This window comes from Sander vitreus, chromosome 21 (genome assembly GCF_031162955.1).
Source record: "Sander vitreus isolate 19-12246 chromosome 21, sanVit1, whole genome shotgun sequence".
Taxonomy (NCBI): domain Eukaryota; kingdom Metazoa; phylum Chordata; class Actinopteri; order Perciformes; family Percidae; genus Sander; species Sander vitreus.
Genome location: NC_135875.1, coordinates 4,570,513 through 4,589,876, shown reverse-complemented (window position 1 = coordinate 4,589,876; position 19,364 = coordinate 4,570,513). Strand labels below are relative to the sequence as shown.

Sequence of the window (19,364 nt, the reverse complement as noted above, 5' to 3'; positions counted from 1 at the left end):
AAAATAAATAAATAAATAACTACAGGGATTGTTAATTAAAGATAGGACATAAGATATGAATTGTTGTGCTTCAGTTGCAGTACAAAGTGGGATTAAAGTAAAATATTAAATATTGGTAAGGTGAAAAGCCTGAAGTGGAATGTCGTATTTAGGATCTATTTAGTAAAACAAAGGTCCGAGGAGCACCTGAATGCAGCACAGCGGCTGGTTCTGTTCTGACGACTGGAGCTGACGGTTGATGTCGGGGTGGTTGACAACAAGCTAACATGTAAGTTTAATCTCTTCACACGAATATTTTATCAAAATTGTAGCTTTTGTTAAGACTTCTTGTAGTAAAAACTGTTTGTTTATCAAAGTTAACATTATATAATGTCTGGGCGCGGTCTTTGTGACAAGCTCACTTTCGGTTTCTTCATTTTTTGATGTTTTTAATTAAACTTCAGCCGTTTAAAAGTTTATTTAACATATTAAATGGCATGTCCAGGGAGAAGGGACTCGTTTTAATGTGTAGTGTAAGCTTTTTTAGCGCTGGGGAAAGTGTTTTTTGTGACAATTATTTGTGCGTAATCGAAACTAAGATAGGTGCGCAAAAACAACAACAGGAAGAAGCTGCTCTATGTCATAACACCTGCGCTCATCAATCATAATATGCTCTTTATATGTTTACTGGCTGTAGCCCAGCATGGAGAGCTCTACAGAGGCGGCTGCCACCGGCCCCACAGCACCCAACTTCTCCCAGGTGGTGTTCATCGACACCCCTCACTCATACCCACCCTCAACCCCCATCACCTGCTGCTACACCCTCACGGCTGCCTTCCAGCCCAACCCGAGGGACTGGGTGGGCATTTTTAAGGTGGGGAAAGAATATTGTTTATTCCATTTCCATATGTTTAATGCACCAAAAGACATCAAGGCAAACTCCATGCAAGTGAAAACTCACTTTTGGCAGTCAGTCTCATTCTGATTAGGCCTGCAACTAACGATTGTTTTCATTGTCAATTAATCTGTCGACTATTTTCTTGATTAATAGATCAGTTGTTTTGTCTATAAAATGTCAAAAGCCCAAGATGACGTACTCAAATGTATTGTTTTGTCCATAGCTAAAATAAAATTAATTTACTGTCTCAGAGGACTGAAGAAACTAGAAAAATATTCACATTTAAGAAGCTGGAATCAGAGAGTTTTGACTCGGTTACCCGATTAATTCATTATCAATAGTTGACGACTAATCGATTAATGGATTAATATCTTTGCAGCTCTAATTCTTATTCTGATATCGACTTAGCTTTTATATATCTGTGTGGTTCATTAAAGAATCTCTCTTAGTTTTTGTCCTAACTTTTCTTGTACAGGTAGGGTGGAGCACAACAAAGGAATATCATACCTTTGTGTGGGTGGAGCCATGTCTGGATGTGGTTGGACAAGAGTCTGCAACTAGGCAAGCTTTTTTTAAAGGTAAGAAATAGTTTCTCTTTTACTCTCTACTCTCTTTTGGGTGTTAATGCTTTGTCTTTGTAATGTTTGTTTGTAATGTACATTTCCTGTCAGATGGTTTTGAACACCCTGGGTGTCTAATGTGCCAACAGATTAAGCATAATAAGTGCCACAAGCTCTTAAATCTGTTTTTTATGAGCTGCTGTGACACATGTCTGACCCTTTGGCTCAGTGTTGTTGAAATCCTATCTGATAAAGTCAAATCCTCTATGCAAACTAGAGAGTCAGATTTAGTTTTAGGCAGCGGTGGAAGGAGTATTCAGGTCCTTTACTTCAGTAAAAGTACTAATACAACACAGGCAAAATACTCCACTACGAGTAAAAGTCCTGCATTCAAAACCTCACTTACTCTCAGGTTTTGTCTGTGGACGTCCACCCCACATTGTGAACCGCTGACTTACATTATTTGTCTTTTACGGATGCCTCAATAAAGTGATTATTTCCCTGATTATTTCCAGTGACATAATGAAGACATTTAGAAGATATGTTGTTGTAGCGGTCTGCTCTGTTCCTGTCCCATCAGATTACTACCTGCCTAAGGATGAGATTGAGTTCTATCAGTTCTGCTACATTGACAGCACTGGTCAAGTGCGGGGAGCCAGCACTCCGTTCTGTTTCAAAAACCCGGTGGAGCAAAGCATCGAGAGCAGCCCAGATGATGACCTCATGGTTATTACAACACAGGTATCACACACATATGACCGATGTAGAGCAAAAGCCAGCGACTGTATCTTTTAACAGTTCAACGGGGTGATAACGTCGTTCTGTGTTGTAATGACAACGGATGTCAGCCTGAAGGCAAAAGTAAGTAAGGCTTTAAATTGATTTAATGTGTTTTGTTGAACCCAGGAGCAGGTCGAAAAGAGCGTACGTGAGAAAGCTGAACTGCAGAAGAAGTTGGATCAGATAAGGAAGGAAAATGAAACCTTAAAAAATTATCTACAGAAGGAACAGCAAGAAGCTGCCAGCTTCAAGGTCTGCTGAGAGATACTGGACATATTGACTCATTGCACAATACAGAGAAATAGATAAATAGGAATTGAACTTTGATATTTGACACAGTGTGATTATTTTCTCCAGGGGCAGAATGAACAGAAAGACAAAGAAATGAGTCAACTGGTCAAAGAAATGGATCAAATGAAGGAACAACATGAAAACTTAAAAAGCCTCTTACAGCAACAAGTGAAAGAAATGGACAACTTAAAGGTTTGTTTTTGGTCTTCGTGTGAATTCAGTGCTACTGTTTCGGTGTGAAAACTAACGTTGGTGTTACTGCCAGGAGGAGATGTTGACCCAAAAGACAAAGCAGATGGAGATACAGCAACACGATGCTACGGAGAAGAAAATACGGAGTCAAAGCTTGAGTTTAGACGGAGCATCAAGACCAATTGAGGTAGGATCCTTTGTCTCTTTAGCCAGGGGTGTCAAACTCATTTTCCCAGAGGGCCACACTGGAAAGAGAGAATCACAACAAGGGCAAGACATGTCGATTTTATTAACATGCTCTTGCTGCTGCAGGTACTTTTATTTTACATTTTGGTAGCTTTTTTCCTCGTTTTTGTTGTTGTTGTTCTGACTTTTTTGTGGCTTTCTCACACATTTGTCACCTTTTTGTAAATTTGTCGCTTTTTCCAACCATTTTGTAAGTCATCAAAAGAGTTCCTTAGCCATTATAGAGTTTAGCAAATCAAGCAAACAACCTGTTTCACAGCCTGAATATGAAAACTCTCTCTCTGCTTCTGGGGGAATTTCTGAGTCTCAGAGTCGGCAAATCTGCCAAATTCTGCTTTGAATGTCACGTAATTGCAGTTTAAAAAACACGTTCCTGTGTTTTTCGTTTGGCGCACAACTAGGCGGGCCAAAATTTATTGTGAACCCAAATTGATATGCGGGCCGGATCTAAATCTGCAAAGGGCCGGATTTGGCCCGCGGGCCTTGAGTTTGACACGTGTGTCTTTAGCTGTTAAAGGCTCTGACAAAATCTTGTATCAATCCTTTGTTTTTAAACATGCTCAGGAGAAATACGACCAAGCTGTGATGAAGATCATCCAGCTCAAAGAGGAGCGTGAGGAGCTGAGGGGGAAGGTCGATGCTCAAAGTGGGGAGATTTCCATGTGAGTCAAGTCCGCTCATTTCTATATATTTTCATTATTAAAGTTTGACTTGTTGCGTAATGTTTCTTGGTCTGTAACAGCTTTTTTTGGGGGGTTCGTTTTTAGGCTAAATTCCAAACTCAGAGAAGAAGAGAGGGAACTGTTCAAAATGAAAGACAACATACAGCTCCTTCAGGTAAATCTACTTAGCATTGCAACACTTTGAGGCGATGAAGCTGGCGTTATTTTATATTTTTCTGGTTATTGAATCAAATGAAAAGACCAAAACCCTTCTGACTTACCTAATCCGTCTGTAACACTCACAAATAAAAAACAGCTCACATGTATATAGTTTCATACAAAAAGGCACAATAATTACCCAAAACAGATGGTCTGTAGTCTGTACTAGACTGTAGTTTTTTAATGATCTGACAAGTTATCCATCACTTTAAAAAATAAAGGTCAGATAAAGATTACTGTATTCGGGTCCAGGTCAGAACTTTGTTGCTGTATTCAAATGTGTGTGCTTTACCTTTTGGCAGGTTGACCTTCAGAGCAGTGAGAAAGACAAGGAGAGGCTCTCTGCAGAGCTGCAAAGGTTGCAAAGCATCGCACACAACATGGACGACGTGAAGAGAGAGAACCAGGAGTTATGCAGGAGGCTGTCGCAGCAGTTGACACTGCAGAACTGTCCAGATGACGATCTAAGAGTGGGGACATAAAAAAAGAGGCTGAAGTTATTTTAATTACACACGATGACATGCATTTCCTCTATGCTAAATGCTTGATATGATGTCCACTTCAGGTGCAATGTCAGACTCTTGTCAGCCAGCTACAGGACGCTCAGGGGAAACTGGCTACGGAGAGGGAGGAGAACAAAAATGCCAAGAGACACGCCGAGTTTCTGAAAGAAGAGCTGCTGCAAGCCAAGGAGCAGCTGGAGAAGATGATCTTACCATATGAGCAGGCAGAACGGACATGTGGCAAACTAGAGGTAAACTCAAAAAGCATGTGCAGGAATTTAGACCTTGCTTGAGATATACTATGTGGCCAACAGTTTACCTGTGGTCTCCGGGTGTTTTTTTTCTTTTGCTATTTTGAGAGAGAGGCCCTTTTAGTTCCAGTAAAAGGAAAATCTTTTAGAGAATAGTGTGATGATTCCAACAGTTTAAGGAAGGCCCGGATGATTTCAACATAACAATGCCCTCGTGCACAACCAAGCACACTTTGTTTATGTAGCACTTTCAAGAACAGCAGTTACACAAAGGAGAAAAAAGGGAAAGAGAGAGAGAATATGACTCATTAAACTATTAAGTGTAGAGCCCACAAAATAAAGAAAAAAGCCGAAGAACATAAATGGGTTTTTAAGATGCTTTTTAAAGATGTGCACAGATGCGGCTTCCCTGAGACTTTGAGGGGGGTTGTCAAAGAGATGTGCTCAAAGCCAGGTCTGTAAAGAAATGGTCTTCCCAGTTTGATGTGGAAGAACCTGACTGTTCTGCACACATCACTGCCCTCAAACCCTTCCAACACCTTCGATATGAACTGGAACACCGACTGTGAGCCAGACCTGATCACCTAACAATGCTGGACCTCACTGATGCTCTTGTGGCGGAATGGGAACACATTTCTGCAGCCAGGTCAGGGTTTTTCCTGCATAGGGGAATTGTTGGCACCCCCCCAAAAACATTTTATACCCTGAGCCAACGGAAAAACGTCGGGAGGAGTAGCCGCTGCTGATGAAGTGGCATCAGTATTGAATTGAGAGGGAATTATTACAAGTGAAAAACTTTTCGTAGTCACGTTAATCGATCGACCAGGATCAACCCACTCTGTCCGGATATGGTACTTACTCTATTATATTCTATTGTATTTTATTATATTTGAATGAATTGTCACCTGCCTCCTGAGTTTTGTGTTTTCCTTTAGATAAATAAAGATGTTTCCAGCAGAAATTGGTGCATAAAAAATGCATCACAATGCAGGAAATTAAGTGATTGTTGCTCAACATTTCCTGGGGAGGACCCCCGCTTGATATGTGTGTGTCCCCCCCCCCCCAAGGGCCCATTTTGAGCCAGGAAAAATCCAACAGGTTCAGACAGACAGACACTTTATTGATCCCCAAGGGGAAATTCAAGGTCCCAGTAGCTTAAGACATCACACACAACATTCACATACATCACAAACAGATAAAAAAATAAATCCACATGAATAGCATGGAGTGGAGGCTGTTACAGCAGCAGAATAATGCCCGTGATTTTGGAATCACTCATTGTGCTTGGTGTCTACATACTAAAAACCTGAGGCTTGTTTCCCATCTTTGTTTTTCAGCTACAGCTCAGAGTGGCACATGAAGCGATCGCAGATAAAGAGACCATCATAGAAGAGAAGGAACACATGATCAGGCTGGTGAGACACGAGAAAGAAGAGCTCGACAGAGATAACCAGGTACATTTACACAAACCGTCTCCAGTCAAAAAGGTCAACTTGTGATTGTAACCTTTTCAAAACCAGAAGTTAAAAGAAGGAGAACAGGGGAAAGAGAGAGGACATGAGACACAAAACAAAATGTAAAACAAAGCAGAATCAGACGCTTGTTTGTGTTTATTCCGCCAGAATCTCACTAGTACTATTATCGAGCTGCGCAGAGTTTATGCGGAAGTCAGCGCAGCTCCCCCCGCCGACTCACCCCACACGCAGCCTGACAACACATCAGCCAGCCGTGACTGGCAACAGCCGGAGACACCAGAACAGCCTGAGAACCTGTATGAGAACATAGGTGAGTCACAAAAAAACACTCATATGCAAAGGTGGGAATGACTTTTTTGCTGTTTTAAAAAAAAGAAAAAGATCAATCCTAGTATGTTCGTCTCACTCAAAACCTTAAACCCAAACATTTCCCCACTTAAACCTAGTGGTGTATATATGTTCTTACCTGAGGTTTTCACATATCTCAATCTTCTGCCGCCACTCCAGTACAATGGAGGGCAAAACAATTTTTAATTGTGGAGTTTTAGGAAATGTATCTTTTTCAGAAACTATGTCCCGGTTACTTGAGTTCATCTCTAGACCTCGACACAGACACGACTAGATATCAGGCTCGGGCGACATGACGATACATAAACTGTGAGACGACAAAGATTTGTCAACCGCCAAAGATGTACTGTTTATACACAAGAAGCTTATACTGTAACATCACTGGGTGACCCGGGCTGCTTTATGGACATTTTGATAGCTCATTTGTTGGATTCACTTCAAACAGATCTAAAAGTTGTGTTGTTTTATCCATTAATATCCCAGTAGATTTTCTATTATCAATTATTATTGACTATAAAATGGCATAAACCATAATAGGATTGTATCTATAATCACCCACTCCTCCTAGACATGTGTACAAAAACAAAAGGTCAGGAGTCTTTGATAATAAATACCATTAGCTGCAGCTCTAGAATAAATTATGAATAAACAATCATTGTTTTTTATGAATCTGGTGTTAACTGATTTCCTTTTCCTTGCAGAGAGCGTTCCAGGCCCAGAGGAAGAGGTGAGTCAAATAATTTGACCGGTTTCAGTATATAGAGTCCACAACCTCACCTGTCTCATCACTCATACAATTCCGATCTAAAACATGTTGTCAGTGAGCCGTAGCAGCTCGTCTATTTATATTTTCTTACTCTAATCGTTTCAGTAATAATGTCTGCTAATAGGGCTTGGTTAAAAGAACAGATTATCCATCGATCTTTGTTTTGAGTGATCTCATATTGATAAATAACCTCCAGAAGTCGATCTTTTAATAAATGCCTTTTCACCACAGAGGTGGAAGTAAAAAGTAGATCAGACTCATTTTGGGGGGTCAATTCTTGATGTTAACATGCATTGTAAAAAAAAATATTTGCTTCTTGCTTGTACAAGTTCTCTGAGAATCTTGTATATCCAAGCCAAGATGGCATTGTATTGTAACTGACATTTTCCTAACCTAATTGATATTGAATCTGAAATGTTATAAAATCAGAACCACGTGAATCGAAATCGATTCGGGAAATGAAGCGATACCGAGCCCCATCTGCTAAGAAGCCCATATTACATACTTCTCTGACACTATGAATACATAGTAGCAAAAAACTTTTAGCAGTGCCAGCTAGTTAACCATCAATTTAACCTGAATGAACTAGTATTGAAACCCACTTTAGGTCAAGGAAGCTGGATGCAATGCAACTCTCAACTCCAAAACACATGCATGAGAAAACCTGCCTACCTCCCGTGGTCTCTGGATAGTCACACACGAGCCCCCGAGTGTGACTCGGCTGTTTACCATTTATTTTCGTAGAGGACTTAAAACATAATCCGCTCCCTATTTTGTTACGTCTTCTGACTTGCCGTCTCCATTTCGCAGCAGGCGCTGGTGTGTCGTCACTGCCAAGAGTGCTTCCCCTGCATCACCCAAAACGAACTGGAGCAGCACGAGCAGAGTCACCGAGTGTGTCCCTTCTGCACGATGATCTGTGACAACATGGAGCAGTCCGTGTTTGAGGATCACGTCTACGGCCACGAGCTGTGAGAACCGCACGTATGATGCATACGTTTGAGAATGAACGCCTTACAAGTTGGGTGGTCATGTGGAAAAGGACCACACAGATATTTTTGCACACTTTTACTGCAAATTACATTACTTAACATTACGGTTGCCCCATTTTCCAAGGCATACTGAAGTTTTTTCAGCCATTTGTGTCCATCATGCACAAAGAATGTGCTGGCAGAGACATGAAACCTGCCTGAGTTGCAGTATGTAATCCATCACAGAGAACATCATGTCCTCATTTATTTTGGTCAAATGTTACCTTAGTGTTGCACGTTAATGTATTTCAAAGTAAATTACCACACAACTGGGCATCGTTTGAAATGTTTTGAGACTTCCAGTGTTTCTTTTTAGTTGCAAGCAGACATATTTTGCCTGAAGAAAATAGTCTAAAGTTGGCTGTTGAATTCACATATTAGGCAAGCGTTCACAAATATTCTTTTTATAATTAAATGACTGGCAACAGTCCACGACACACAAATGTTTCTGGTTCTGCCTTCCTCAGTGTGTGTACCAGTGATTATATTGACATTATCTTCACCCCTCCATCGCCACAACTCTTCTGACCTCCACTGTGAGGTTCGCCTCATGTTAGGAAGTCAAACGTGTGCGTGAAGTGTTGCCAATCATTTCATAAATAGATGCAAATGTGTGATCGCTTTGGACTTTTGCTCCTGGGTGGTACATGTAGCCCCCTAAAGGAAGTCAGGAGGCTAAATATAAAGTTGAGTAGTGCCCATTCCTTCCTTTGTTTTGTATAAAGATTGCAAACTTCTGATTTAAATCAGGAACTATCCAACCAAAGAAGAAATAAACAAGATGATGAATCTGACCACACATTTGATGACCACATACTCCAGCGATCTGGGTCTGGCAACGTGAGACAACGCCTAAATTAAGACACTTTCAAACCTCTAAAAAAAATATCTGATTTTCATATTGCACTAAAATAAATGACGATTAAAAAAAAAAACTCTGGTATGCTTTGGAAAATAACCAGCAGTAAATAATATATTATTTGTATTAAACAGACTTAAACATGCTTGAACAAGGTAACAGTTCTCTAAGTTGATGGAAAGTTAATTTAAGTAAAGCATGGCACATTTAAAACTTCATATTTAACCACAATTCTTCATTTACAGTATAGCTTTGCACTTTTCATCTCTCAGAGGAAATTGATGGTCTGATATAACCCGATCAAGCTGATTCAAGTATTTAACTTCTGTTGATTATAAAATGTATGACTCAATGATTCAAATGCATTTAAATGTTTGTGTGAAATAAAAAAAATCAGGTGGTAGAATGCAGCTGATTTTGTTTTAAAAGTTGTTCTTTATACATAAACATTTACATGTTCTCTGTACATCGATCCGTAACCACCTATAAACCGTTAACACCAGCAACACAAAACTTTTGTTTATAAGCAGTGTCGTGTCTCATAGTCATGTGAGTTCACTCATTGCAGACGTTACTGAGAAGCCGTTGAGGAAAGTTTTCTCTCCTCGTGTCCAGATAATAATCTCAGACGGAGATCACCCAGCCAACTCTGTCACATGAGCCTTCCCACCGGCCACATTTTGTTTACCAACAAGTCTTTGAATCAGTCACCAACTGGTGGTCTGTCATTTCTTAAGGTGTCATCTGATTGGCCTCCTCTGGTGTGACATCACGGGAGGTGCTCTCAGAGAAGAGAGCAGGCAGCCAGTACTGCGCTTCTCCAGGCGCTTGAGAGTCCAACCAAGCCAAGCCTTCTTTCAGCAGGTGATCCTGGAAAAACCAAAAGACGAGGTCAACAGTGTTTGTACACAGTTCACCAACTTACATTTAAAGATTATATTTTTGGGGCATTTTAGGCCTTTGAGAAGACAGCTGAAGGCATTAAAGGGGAGAGAGACTGACAGGGCCGCGGGTCGGAATCAAACCCTGGGCCACTGCAGAAAGGACTGACCCTTGGTACATGGGTACAAAAGATTTTTTTTGCAGAATGCAATTAAATACCTTTTTCCTCAATCATATCCACAGTTAGAAAGTATTTTTTCAGTACCTTCCAGTATATAACAATAGTTCTAGGGCTGCAACTAATGATTATCAATTCTCAATTAATCATTTACTCTAATAAAAAAAAAAAAAAAAAAATGCAATTCAGTTTCTCAGAGCCCAAAGAGATGTCTTCATTTTGTCCAAAACCCAAAGATATTAAATGTAGTGTCATATATGACAGAAAACCAGCAAATCCTCTCATTTGAGAAGCTGAAACCAGACAATATTTGGCTTTTTTGCTTGAAAAACAACAGAATTGATGAATCAGTTATCAAAATAGTTGCCAATAGATTTTCTAAATGATTCCTATCCTAATGATATAATTAATTTAAATGAATGCAACCTGGACCAGGATAAGCAGCAGGATATGTTAAACAATGTAAAATGATTAATTCATTAAAGTCATGTTTTTAAAAGTGACGAGTCCCTTATTAGCAAAATAAGAGACAATGAACTTCCTGACTACTGTAGCCAAGACCAGTGTCACAACAATCCCACTTTTAGATTAACTCTATAGGTGGGTAATGTCTCCCAACATATGTTATTACTAACATTTAAGCCTACTGCAGGCAAGTGAAAATATTTAAGATTTTTTTATACGAAATTTAAGACTTTTAATACTGAATTAATTGTGTTTCTAGAGAGCAGATACCATGTTTTAAAGCACCAGGCGTTTCAGTGTCAAACTGTGGTTCAGAGACCTGAAATAAGCTGATAAGAACTTACCAGGATGTGACAAGCCCTTTCCTTCTCCCATTTCAGACTGTCCTTGATCTCACTCACCGAGACGTAGCCCTTTTTCTACAAATGAATAAACAAACAGACATCACATCATACCGAACAGCCACGATCACTCTCTTTTATGGGATATTAAGCCTTTTCCGACAGAAAATCTGTAAAATTGCTGCCAACTCTTAAAGTAAGAGCTTCTTTAGTATTTAAACATACAGTAGGTCTCTGTAACGGTTATATTCAAACATGAAGGGAACATTACGGGTAGAGCTGCAAAGCTCACCTTGTTTTTGGCACCTGGTGGGGAGAGGGAGGGGGAAGCCTCCTTCCCCCTCCCTCTCCCCACACGGTGGCACGACAGATAGAGGACAGCAGTAAGTTGGAAAATAGCGACATCAAGTGACTTTAAAACTTGTTTTGCAGATGAATTTCTTTTCATCCCAGTGACTTCACCCTTAACTCTTATTCCCAACAACGCAAGGGGAAAAAGACATTTTGTACACAGATCTGACACGAGAAGAATCTTATGTAACACTTTACATGAAGGTATCTACTAGGCCTGCACGATTCAGGGAAAAATATGAATCACGGGTTTTTTTTAGCTTAGAATTGATATCATGATTCTCTGCCACGATCCATGACAAAACAAAACTAATTGGCAGTACCAAACATAGATTTTACATCTATGATTTAGAGTCTTTACATAATTAAAACATGATTTTATAACAATTTATCGTGCAGGTCTAGTATCTACATAAGAGTGACATGACACTGTCATGAACACAGGAACCCTAACCCTAACTTCTCATGACAAAAACCTGAATGACACTTACTAAAAGAAGTGTTATGTCATAAACGTTTATGACTTGTTTATAATGTTTATGACACGTTCATGACAGTGTCATGCCACTCTTATGTAGATACCTTCAAGTAAAGTGTATCTCTTTATTTTATAGAGCATAAGAGATGGTTATTAAATGGCAGTGCTCCTAAAAGGAGGAACAAGATGCACATTCAATATTTCTCTTTTTATTTTACGTTGTGCAGCTGTAGCTTTACTGTTAATGCCACTGTTTCTCTTTTACCAAAAAGTGACTTAAACATGAGACCATTAGGTAAATCCAATTTTACAAGTCCAAGTACATGACTGAAAGGGTAAAAACTACACAAAAAGTACCTCACAATTGAAAATGTCAGTGATAAAACAGGAAGAATACATCTAAGTGAGGAGCTAATAGTTCAAGCAAAGCATATCTTAATTTGTGGTAAAAAAACAAAAACAAAGTTGTAACACTTTCTATAATTGACCTGGGAGCTGTGTCTTACCTCGGCCAGCTGCAGGACTACAGTGTGGTCCATGTTGAGCTCTGCTGGGACCGACTGGACCAAGTAAGAACCACCAACAGGTATCATCCCAAAGCCGTTCCCCATCACCTTCAGTTTCTTTATGGCTCTCATCAAGTCATCTCTGGGAAGCACATATTTCATGTCATTAATCATACAACTCGGGACCGACACACGGGCGTCAAATGATCCAAAGATGATGGCTTGAATTTTCTCTGACATATGAAATATTGAATTAGCGACACTTACTGGCTCACATCCTGAGCAAATTTACCTCTTCCCTTCAGTACTCTCTGATGGAGTTCATCCAAAGTAATGAGCCCTGAAAGATAATACACACGTCAACATTTAAAAGCCTTAAACATTATTAATCATGATATCTACATCGTGCAGGGTGTTCATGACTGGAATGATGGTATATCACTGTGTTGAATATGTGCAGAATATCTGGGATGGAGTTTAGATTGAGATCGACTTAAGTTGCCTCTGATTGCAGAAACGTTTGTCACCTCTTTCAATCATTTATTTTATATTTCAATTCATACAGGTTACACACTCAATGTTACCTTAAAAAGAATGGCACATAACATAAAAAAACTTGACTCAGACATAGGCCTGCACAATAAATCGTTATAAAATCTCAATCTCAATTCACCCCTGTTCACGATTGACATTAACATGTTTTAATTATGTAAAGACATGTTCAAGGAGTTCAGATACAGCCATATTTAGTTCAATGTGTTATATGTCACTATTTTTGGTAGGCTACTGTACTTAAATGGCCAGTATGTACTTCATTTTCTTTATTCATTGAAGCCTCTATGTTTACAGGCTTGTGGTAATGCACAATGTGCTATAGGTGCCAAAAAAACATGGTAAACATGGTTCATGTGTGCAATAAACATTACACTTCGTGAGAAAAGAATCGTGGCAGAAAATCGTGATATCAATTCTAAGCTAAAAAAAAAAAAAAATCGGGATTCATATTTTTCCCCGAATCGTGCAGGCCTACTCAGACAACGGATAACCATACCTACACTCAGACCAAAGAAAAACAACACAAACGTCAATCGTCATCCTCCACATGACAACTACAATAACGGTAAGATGTTACATGTGGTCTTTACCCTTTTGGGGATCACTTGGATCCAGAAATCCACCTCTCTGTCACCTTGTTACCAGTCAAACACAATGATTACCACTAAATCAGACCTGTAGTCACATATAGGGGTGGGCTGGCATGGGTTGTGGTGGGGTGGCAAAGGGGTGGTACAGATGGATGTGTCTTGTATGTTTATGTGCCTTATGTTTTTTTAATGTGGCAATGTTTAAAAGCCCTTCTAGGGACGGGCATTGGAAATTAGCGATAGCTGTAAATGCTGTGATGCTGTACATTGGAGATGTGTTGCACAAATGTCTATGTTGTAGCAACTGTCCCTATTCAAATAAACATGAAATGAAAAATAAATAAAGTTTCCAGAGATTACAAACCTCCATTTCTGTGTTTCAGGGCCAGGCACACTTCAACAATCTGAACACCGAGCTCATAATAGAAGTCACCTACACCGAGCATCTCAGACCAAAAACCTTTGCCAGCTGTGGAGAAAGAAATGAGGAAAAAGGGGTTAAAAAGTTATTTTTTTAACATATGATTTAGAGCTGTAGTGCGTAGTTTCTGCCACCCCCATGAGACATTCTAATTAACTGTCTGCACGTCCACATGATACAAGTCTTTGTGATCGCGCACCACCCTCCTCCACACAGCTGCTAGTAGCCAAGGAGGACACGGAGGATTAAAAAAACATGAAGAGAAGAAGAGGGAACTATCTTCACTCGAGTTTCTGTGCGGGAAAGTCACCGGACAACACAATCTTCTGAACATAGTCATACTGAGAAATACAGAGAGAGTTGTGTGGAGCTGATAATTAATTAATTAATTAATTAGCTTTGTAGCAACTCATTTGACAACGGCTTGAATGTAACGGACGTTCATTAATATATAAAAGTCACACACTAAAGCTTTAAAGCTCCAATGTGTAGGAATTTCTCCCATCTAGCGTTGAGATCATATATCGCAATCAACTCTCTCGTGCCACGCAGTTCAAAGGACGTATTACAGCTACGGTAGCCTTCACGCTTCAAAAAGCTGGTCTCTTGCTCTTTTCAATATCCTTTTTCTTTTTCTGGGCGAAGAAAAAGACTCCTGTTCCTGAAATTTGGATTTTAAATAAGTGTGGTCCTCCATGTTTCCTTCTTCAAACTTGCCCGGGGCCGGGAAGCGACGATACCCATTAGCAGCATTAGCAGCACCTGTGAGTTTATCATGTGACAGCGAAAACACAAAAGGCGGAGCAGTATGTCCTGTATGTCCCTTACCGGCTAAAGTAGTTCAAGATGGAGCATGAATATGGAGCGTCTACCCCAGTTCATCCAAACGCAAATGTAACATTTCAAGCCAATAGGAATACTTGGAATTGATGGTGGTGGTAAATATTCATGAAAAAGGACAAGTTTGTGAACGGGCAACACAGATATTGATAATGAACAACTAAACACGTTACACACTGGACCTTTAACCACAAATTTACTTTGTATTTTTACAGATTATATTCAAAATGTTTCTCACAAGCAAGTGGGTCAACTCCAATGGTGGCACACATCTCCTGAAACTGAACCCTAAACTCGGAGTTCTTTCGGATTTCTTGTTTATGCTTGCTGGCAAACTCCTCCAGGTTGGACTTGAAGGTCTCCAACTGCTTCGACATCTGGCAGAAAAACAGAAAACGGTGAGTAAATACAGAATGGGAGAATACCATTAGACAAAAAAAAACTGCATATAAAATAAATATATAGCAGATTTAGATTTGTACTGGAAGCAGCTACTGTATAGAAAATATTTAGATTGATTCTTTAAGGAGGATTTGTTTTTGATTCATAATGATTTATTGTTTGCCAATAATACTAATTATAATTATTAATGCATGAATGTGTATTTTATTGTGTATAATGTGAATTCATATTTTATTAAGAATCTTAATCTGCAAAGTAACTAAAGTTATCAAATAATTGTAATGGAGTAGAACTATAAAGCAGCATCAAATGAAAATACTCAAGCAAAGTACAAGTACTTTAAAGTTGTACTTAAGTACAGTAATTGGGTAAATGTATTTAGCTACAGTACATTCCACCACTGGAAATACATTTGTATTTACTTAGGAAATTGTTACATGGATAAAGGTTTTCAGTGTTTTTTAATCTTTATATTGAAATTCTGTTGACATAAAAACTAGGGCTGGGCAATATATCGATATTATATCGACATCGATATATGAGACTAGATATCGTCTTAGATTTTGGATATCGTAATATTATGATATGACACAAGTGTTGTCTTTTCCTGGTTTTAAAGGCTGCATTACAGTAAAGTGATGTCATTTTCTGAACTTATGCTGCGTTCCAGACCCAATTTTTAGCCCGTAAGATTATTTATCAAAACTCATTGTGTTAATATTTTGTGAAAGCACCAATAGTCACACTACACACTACACTGTCGCCACAATATCGACATTGAGGTATTTTGTCAAAAATATCGTGATATTTGATTCTTTCCATATCGCCCAGCTCTAATAAAAACTCACTTGGACAATTTGGTCCTCTGCAAGCACGGTTCCTCTTTCCTTATATTTGGCCTAAACAGAACAAATAAACACAGGTTAGATATGAAAGTGTTTCTCTAACCAAACGTAATGTGAAAGCACAAAATGTAACGTTGAAGTTACCTCTGCCAGCTTCTTTTTGGCAATCGCTCCCGCACCAACGCCTCTCCGATGCATTCTGCTGATGTCTGGTCCGAAGTTTAAATGCAGAATATAAACTACGAGTGTGTTTATCGCAGAATAATGTCAGGTAAGAGAAGTTTAACGTTATTAGTTCACGTTAGCTGAGAGGATATGTCTTGTTTTTGTCACTATCGTTCACAATTCTCCCAAACAATACGCACTTCTTCGATAACGTTAGCTTTTACATTAGCAGTCCATTATTAAATGATACTCAAAAACGGCTCAGAAGTACAGTATGCGGGAAACTTAGGTTGATTAATGTGATATAATAAAGCTACTTTAGTACAACTGTTTCCATTTTGATTGCCAGGAAGTAAAGTACTTCCTCGTCGGTGACGTCAACAAATCGTGTCATAGCGTCCCCCTGGTGTCCTGGCGAATATTGCAGGCGAGTTTGGGAACTACAACCGAACCGGTCAATGTAATATATCCGGTAATATATCCAACAATGACAACAGAATAAATCACTTAATAGGACACATAGGGAAGGAAATGGAAATACTAAGGGATAATATACAGATGAAATAACCAGTTTACATTAAAATAATGATAATAATAATGATAATATGGCTTTTTTGTTTAACTTTGAACTTTTATTTTCATCTTAAACACAAATATATGTATATTTTTCTTACAAAGTCATATTTTCTTGTTTTTCTTTCCTCCCAAATTAGCTGCTCCAATATACCATAAAAAAAACCATAACAGTTTAATACTAAAGATATCACAAATTATGACTATGCTAAATACATACATACTATAAAAAAAAAAAAAACAATACTACTCATCAGCACCAAAAATGAGATGTAGGCCTACACAACCAGCATTTTTTTCCAAATACAAAATAATGTAATGAGTCCTTACCCTTTTTAGAGGTGCTTGAGCCCCTCTAAAAAGGGTGTAAAATCGCCAATGGCCGTTATGTGGTACTAATGTACTGAGTATTCAAATATTTTAATGCTGTTTTTCTTCTAGGGGTGTGCAAAAAAATCGATTCATATTTGAAAATATATATTTTTTTTAATTGTCTACTGCAATCACATGGGACAAGTAACTACATTTACATACTGTGAATCGTTTTTTGAATCCAGTCCTGGACTGGAAGAAACTCTGGTGATTATACCTTCTGAATATCTCATTTTAAATAATGTTAAGGAGGTGACTTTTAAAATGATTCATTCTTTTGATCCCTCCAAGGTATTTCTAAAATAGATATAAAAAAGAACATTAATATGGTCTGCTCATTTTGTCAAATGTTTCCAGAAGATTTATGTCACCTTTTTCTTAAGACTCTTGAGTGGATTAAACATTATTTGATACATGCTGTAAATAACATTTCCGTAATAATTAAATCTAGTGAAATAAAAGTATGAAGCAGCGTTAGGTTGGCTAACTGAAATGAAGTACTCCAAATTGTACACTCAGTATTTCAGCTTTTATAAGCTACATGTTAAAAAGGAAAACACAATCACAAACATATTTCACTCAGTCTCAATTCACTTTATTTTTATGTGTGATGATTTGTGTTAGAAAGTATCCAGTAAATTAAATATTCATTACACACAAGATTACACACTAATTTCCTCGTTAACAAAATGATATAATATCAAAAGGAGACATATAAGAAGAAGTTGTCTGATGATTTTCCACCGCATGTCTGCACTTTGTTGAAGCCTATAAGAACAGTGAGACGAGATGTTAAACACAGCAGACAGACCAGTTTGTATGATGCAAATAAAGGGAAAACTCACCTAGATGTTTCTCTTCTGCTTCCCGTGCAGACTGAGCTTCAGCAGCTCATTGTACAGACTTTCCTTCAGATCTTCCTCTGCAGTGGCAGCTGGCCTGAGAGAGAGAGAGAGAGAGAGAGAGAGAGAGAGAGAGAGAGAGAGAGAGAGAGAGAGACAGAGGACTACTCACACTGATCTGTTGTTCCTGCTTTGGTTTGAAATCTGTTGCAACGTTCAGTGACTTACTTGCTTTTTTTCTCCCTTTGGTTGAGCAAGAAATCAACAAAGTTTTTCTGCACCATTGAATCCATGATTTTGCTGATTTCGCTGGCGATGGTTGACTCAGCGTATCTTCTGCTCACACGCTGCTTATCTTCACTGAGACTTGACAAAGACACAAAATCACAGGAGTCATTTTACAGTTTTCAAAATCTATTTCTGATCTACGTTATTCTTTTTGTCAATCAAATACAGTTTGATTAGTGAAGATAATTTAGTGGTTTATCATTAACAGCCTTAATGTCTTGCAAACTAAATGTTTTGCTGCTGTTTAAAGTTTCTTAATCCTTTAGTGCAACGGTCTTCAACCTTTTTGGGCCAAGGACCCTTCAGCTGAAAAAGAGGAGCAGGGACCCCTTACTATATATAATGTATACAATTGAGTGGCATGTTAAACTGGGTTTTAGATATACCTTTTTATAGTGCATGCAATACAAAGCTATTCAAATAATTGTTAAATATTTGACATATTCATATATTTATAGCCTACATCATGTTCTAATGTTAAAATGTGGAACAATGAACCTTTAAGCTTAACTTTTTTAGCTAGTTCTTTTTACTAAATGTATTGTAATTGTTATATTGTTATGTAAATATGTAATTTTACTTTCTTTTAGGGTGACTTTTACCATCTGTCTAGGGCCTGCAGATGAAAATTAGCCTTCTGGCTAACACTGGCATATTGACAGAAATGTTTATTAATATGCACTGTCCCTGTAATAAATGAATTATTTAATTAAAAAAAAACTTTATCTGTTATCTGTTTATCTGTATCATCAATGTTGTGTAAATAAAAAAGATTTATCTTTACAAATAATATGTTGGATTCATGTTAATGTATATTTTCAGACATATATATATATACACTTTTTTTTTTTAAACTATCAAACAATAATTTGGTGCCCCCCCCCTGCAGGAACTCTGAGGACCCCCTGATGAGGCTCTGCTTCAGTGTATCGAGGAAAAACATAATTGAGTGTTACTGAGACTTACCCCATCTGTTCAGGTTGAGTGTTGGCCTCTGCATGCAGCGCTCCGAGCAGCCAGACAACCAAAAGTTCAAACAGCACAACTTTCATGATGACCTCAAAGCAAAAAGACAGACATTTTTTTAATGAAATGCAGATCTGATCAAGCTTAAAGTCTTAACGCAGCAGTCTACACACGTAGATGGTCAGGAGGAGACGTAAACATATAATGTAGTATAAAGCAAGTGTGTGAACAACCACATTCAATT

General features: G+C 38.4%; 3 protein-coding genes across 3 annotated transcripts; 1 reads left to right on the top strand and 2 right to left on the bottom strand.

Moving 5' to 3' along the window:
- The first annotated feature begins 168 nt into the window (after nt 1–168).
- calcoco2 (calcium binding and coiled-coil domain 2) lies at nt 169–9,470 on the top strand. The gene is made up of 15 exons (XM_078280069.1): nt 169–268; nt 677–853; nt 1,353–1,455; nt 2,018–2,178; nt 2,344–2,469; nt 2,575–2,700; nt 2,774–2,887; nt 3,511–3,608; nt 3,714–3,783; nt 4,130–4,297; nt 4,393–4,581; nt 5,919–6,035; nt 6,204–6,366; nt 7,106–7,131; nt 7,981–9,470. The coding sequence occupies exons 2-15, from the start codon at nt 683–685 to the stop codon at nt 8,143–8,145; spliced, it is 1,797 nt and encodes a 598-aa protein (XP_078136195.1). The 5' UTR covers nt 169–268; nt 677–682; the 3' UTR covers nt 8,146–9,470.
- Nucleotides 8,843–16,452, bottom strand: snf8 (SNF8 subunit of ESCRT-II). The gene is made up of 8 exons (XM_078280070.1): nt 16,059–16,452; nt 15,918–15,968; nt 14,906–15,044; nt 13,771–13,875; nt 12,529–12,601; nt 12,262–12,403; nt 10,930–11,004; nt 8,843–9,930 (listed from the first exon to the last, which is right to left on the bottom strand). Exons 1-8 carry the CDS (start codon nt 16,110–16,112, stop codon nt 9,793–9,795), a joined length of 777 nt encoding a protein of 258 aa, XP_078136196.1. The 5' UTR covers nt 16,113–16,452; the 3' UTR covers nt 8,843–9,792.
- A 1,417-nt stretch (nt 16,453–17,869) lies between these two features.
- On the bottom strand, nt 17,870–19,206 carry gip (gastric inhibitory polypeptide). The gene is made up of 3 exons (XM_078279944.1): nt 19,121–19,206; nt 18,095–18,232; nt 17,870–17,963 (listed from the first exon to the last, which is right to left on the bottom strand). The coding sequence occupies exons 1-3, from the start codon at nt 19,204–19,206 to the stop codon at nt 17,870–17,872; spliced, it is 318 nt and encodes a 105-aa protein (XP_078136070.1).
- Between the last annotated feature and the right edge of the window lie 158 nt (nt 19,207–19,364).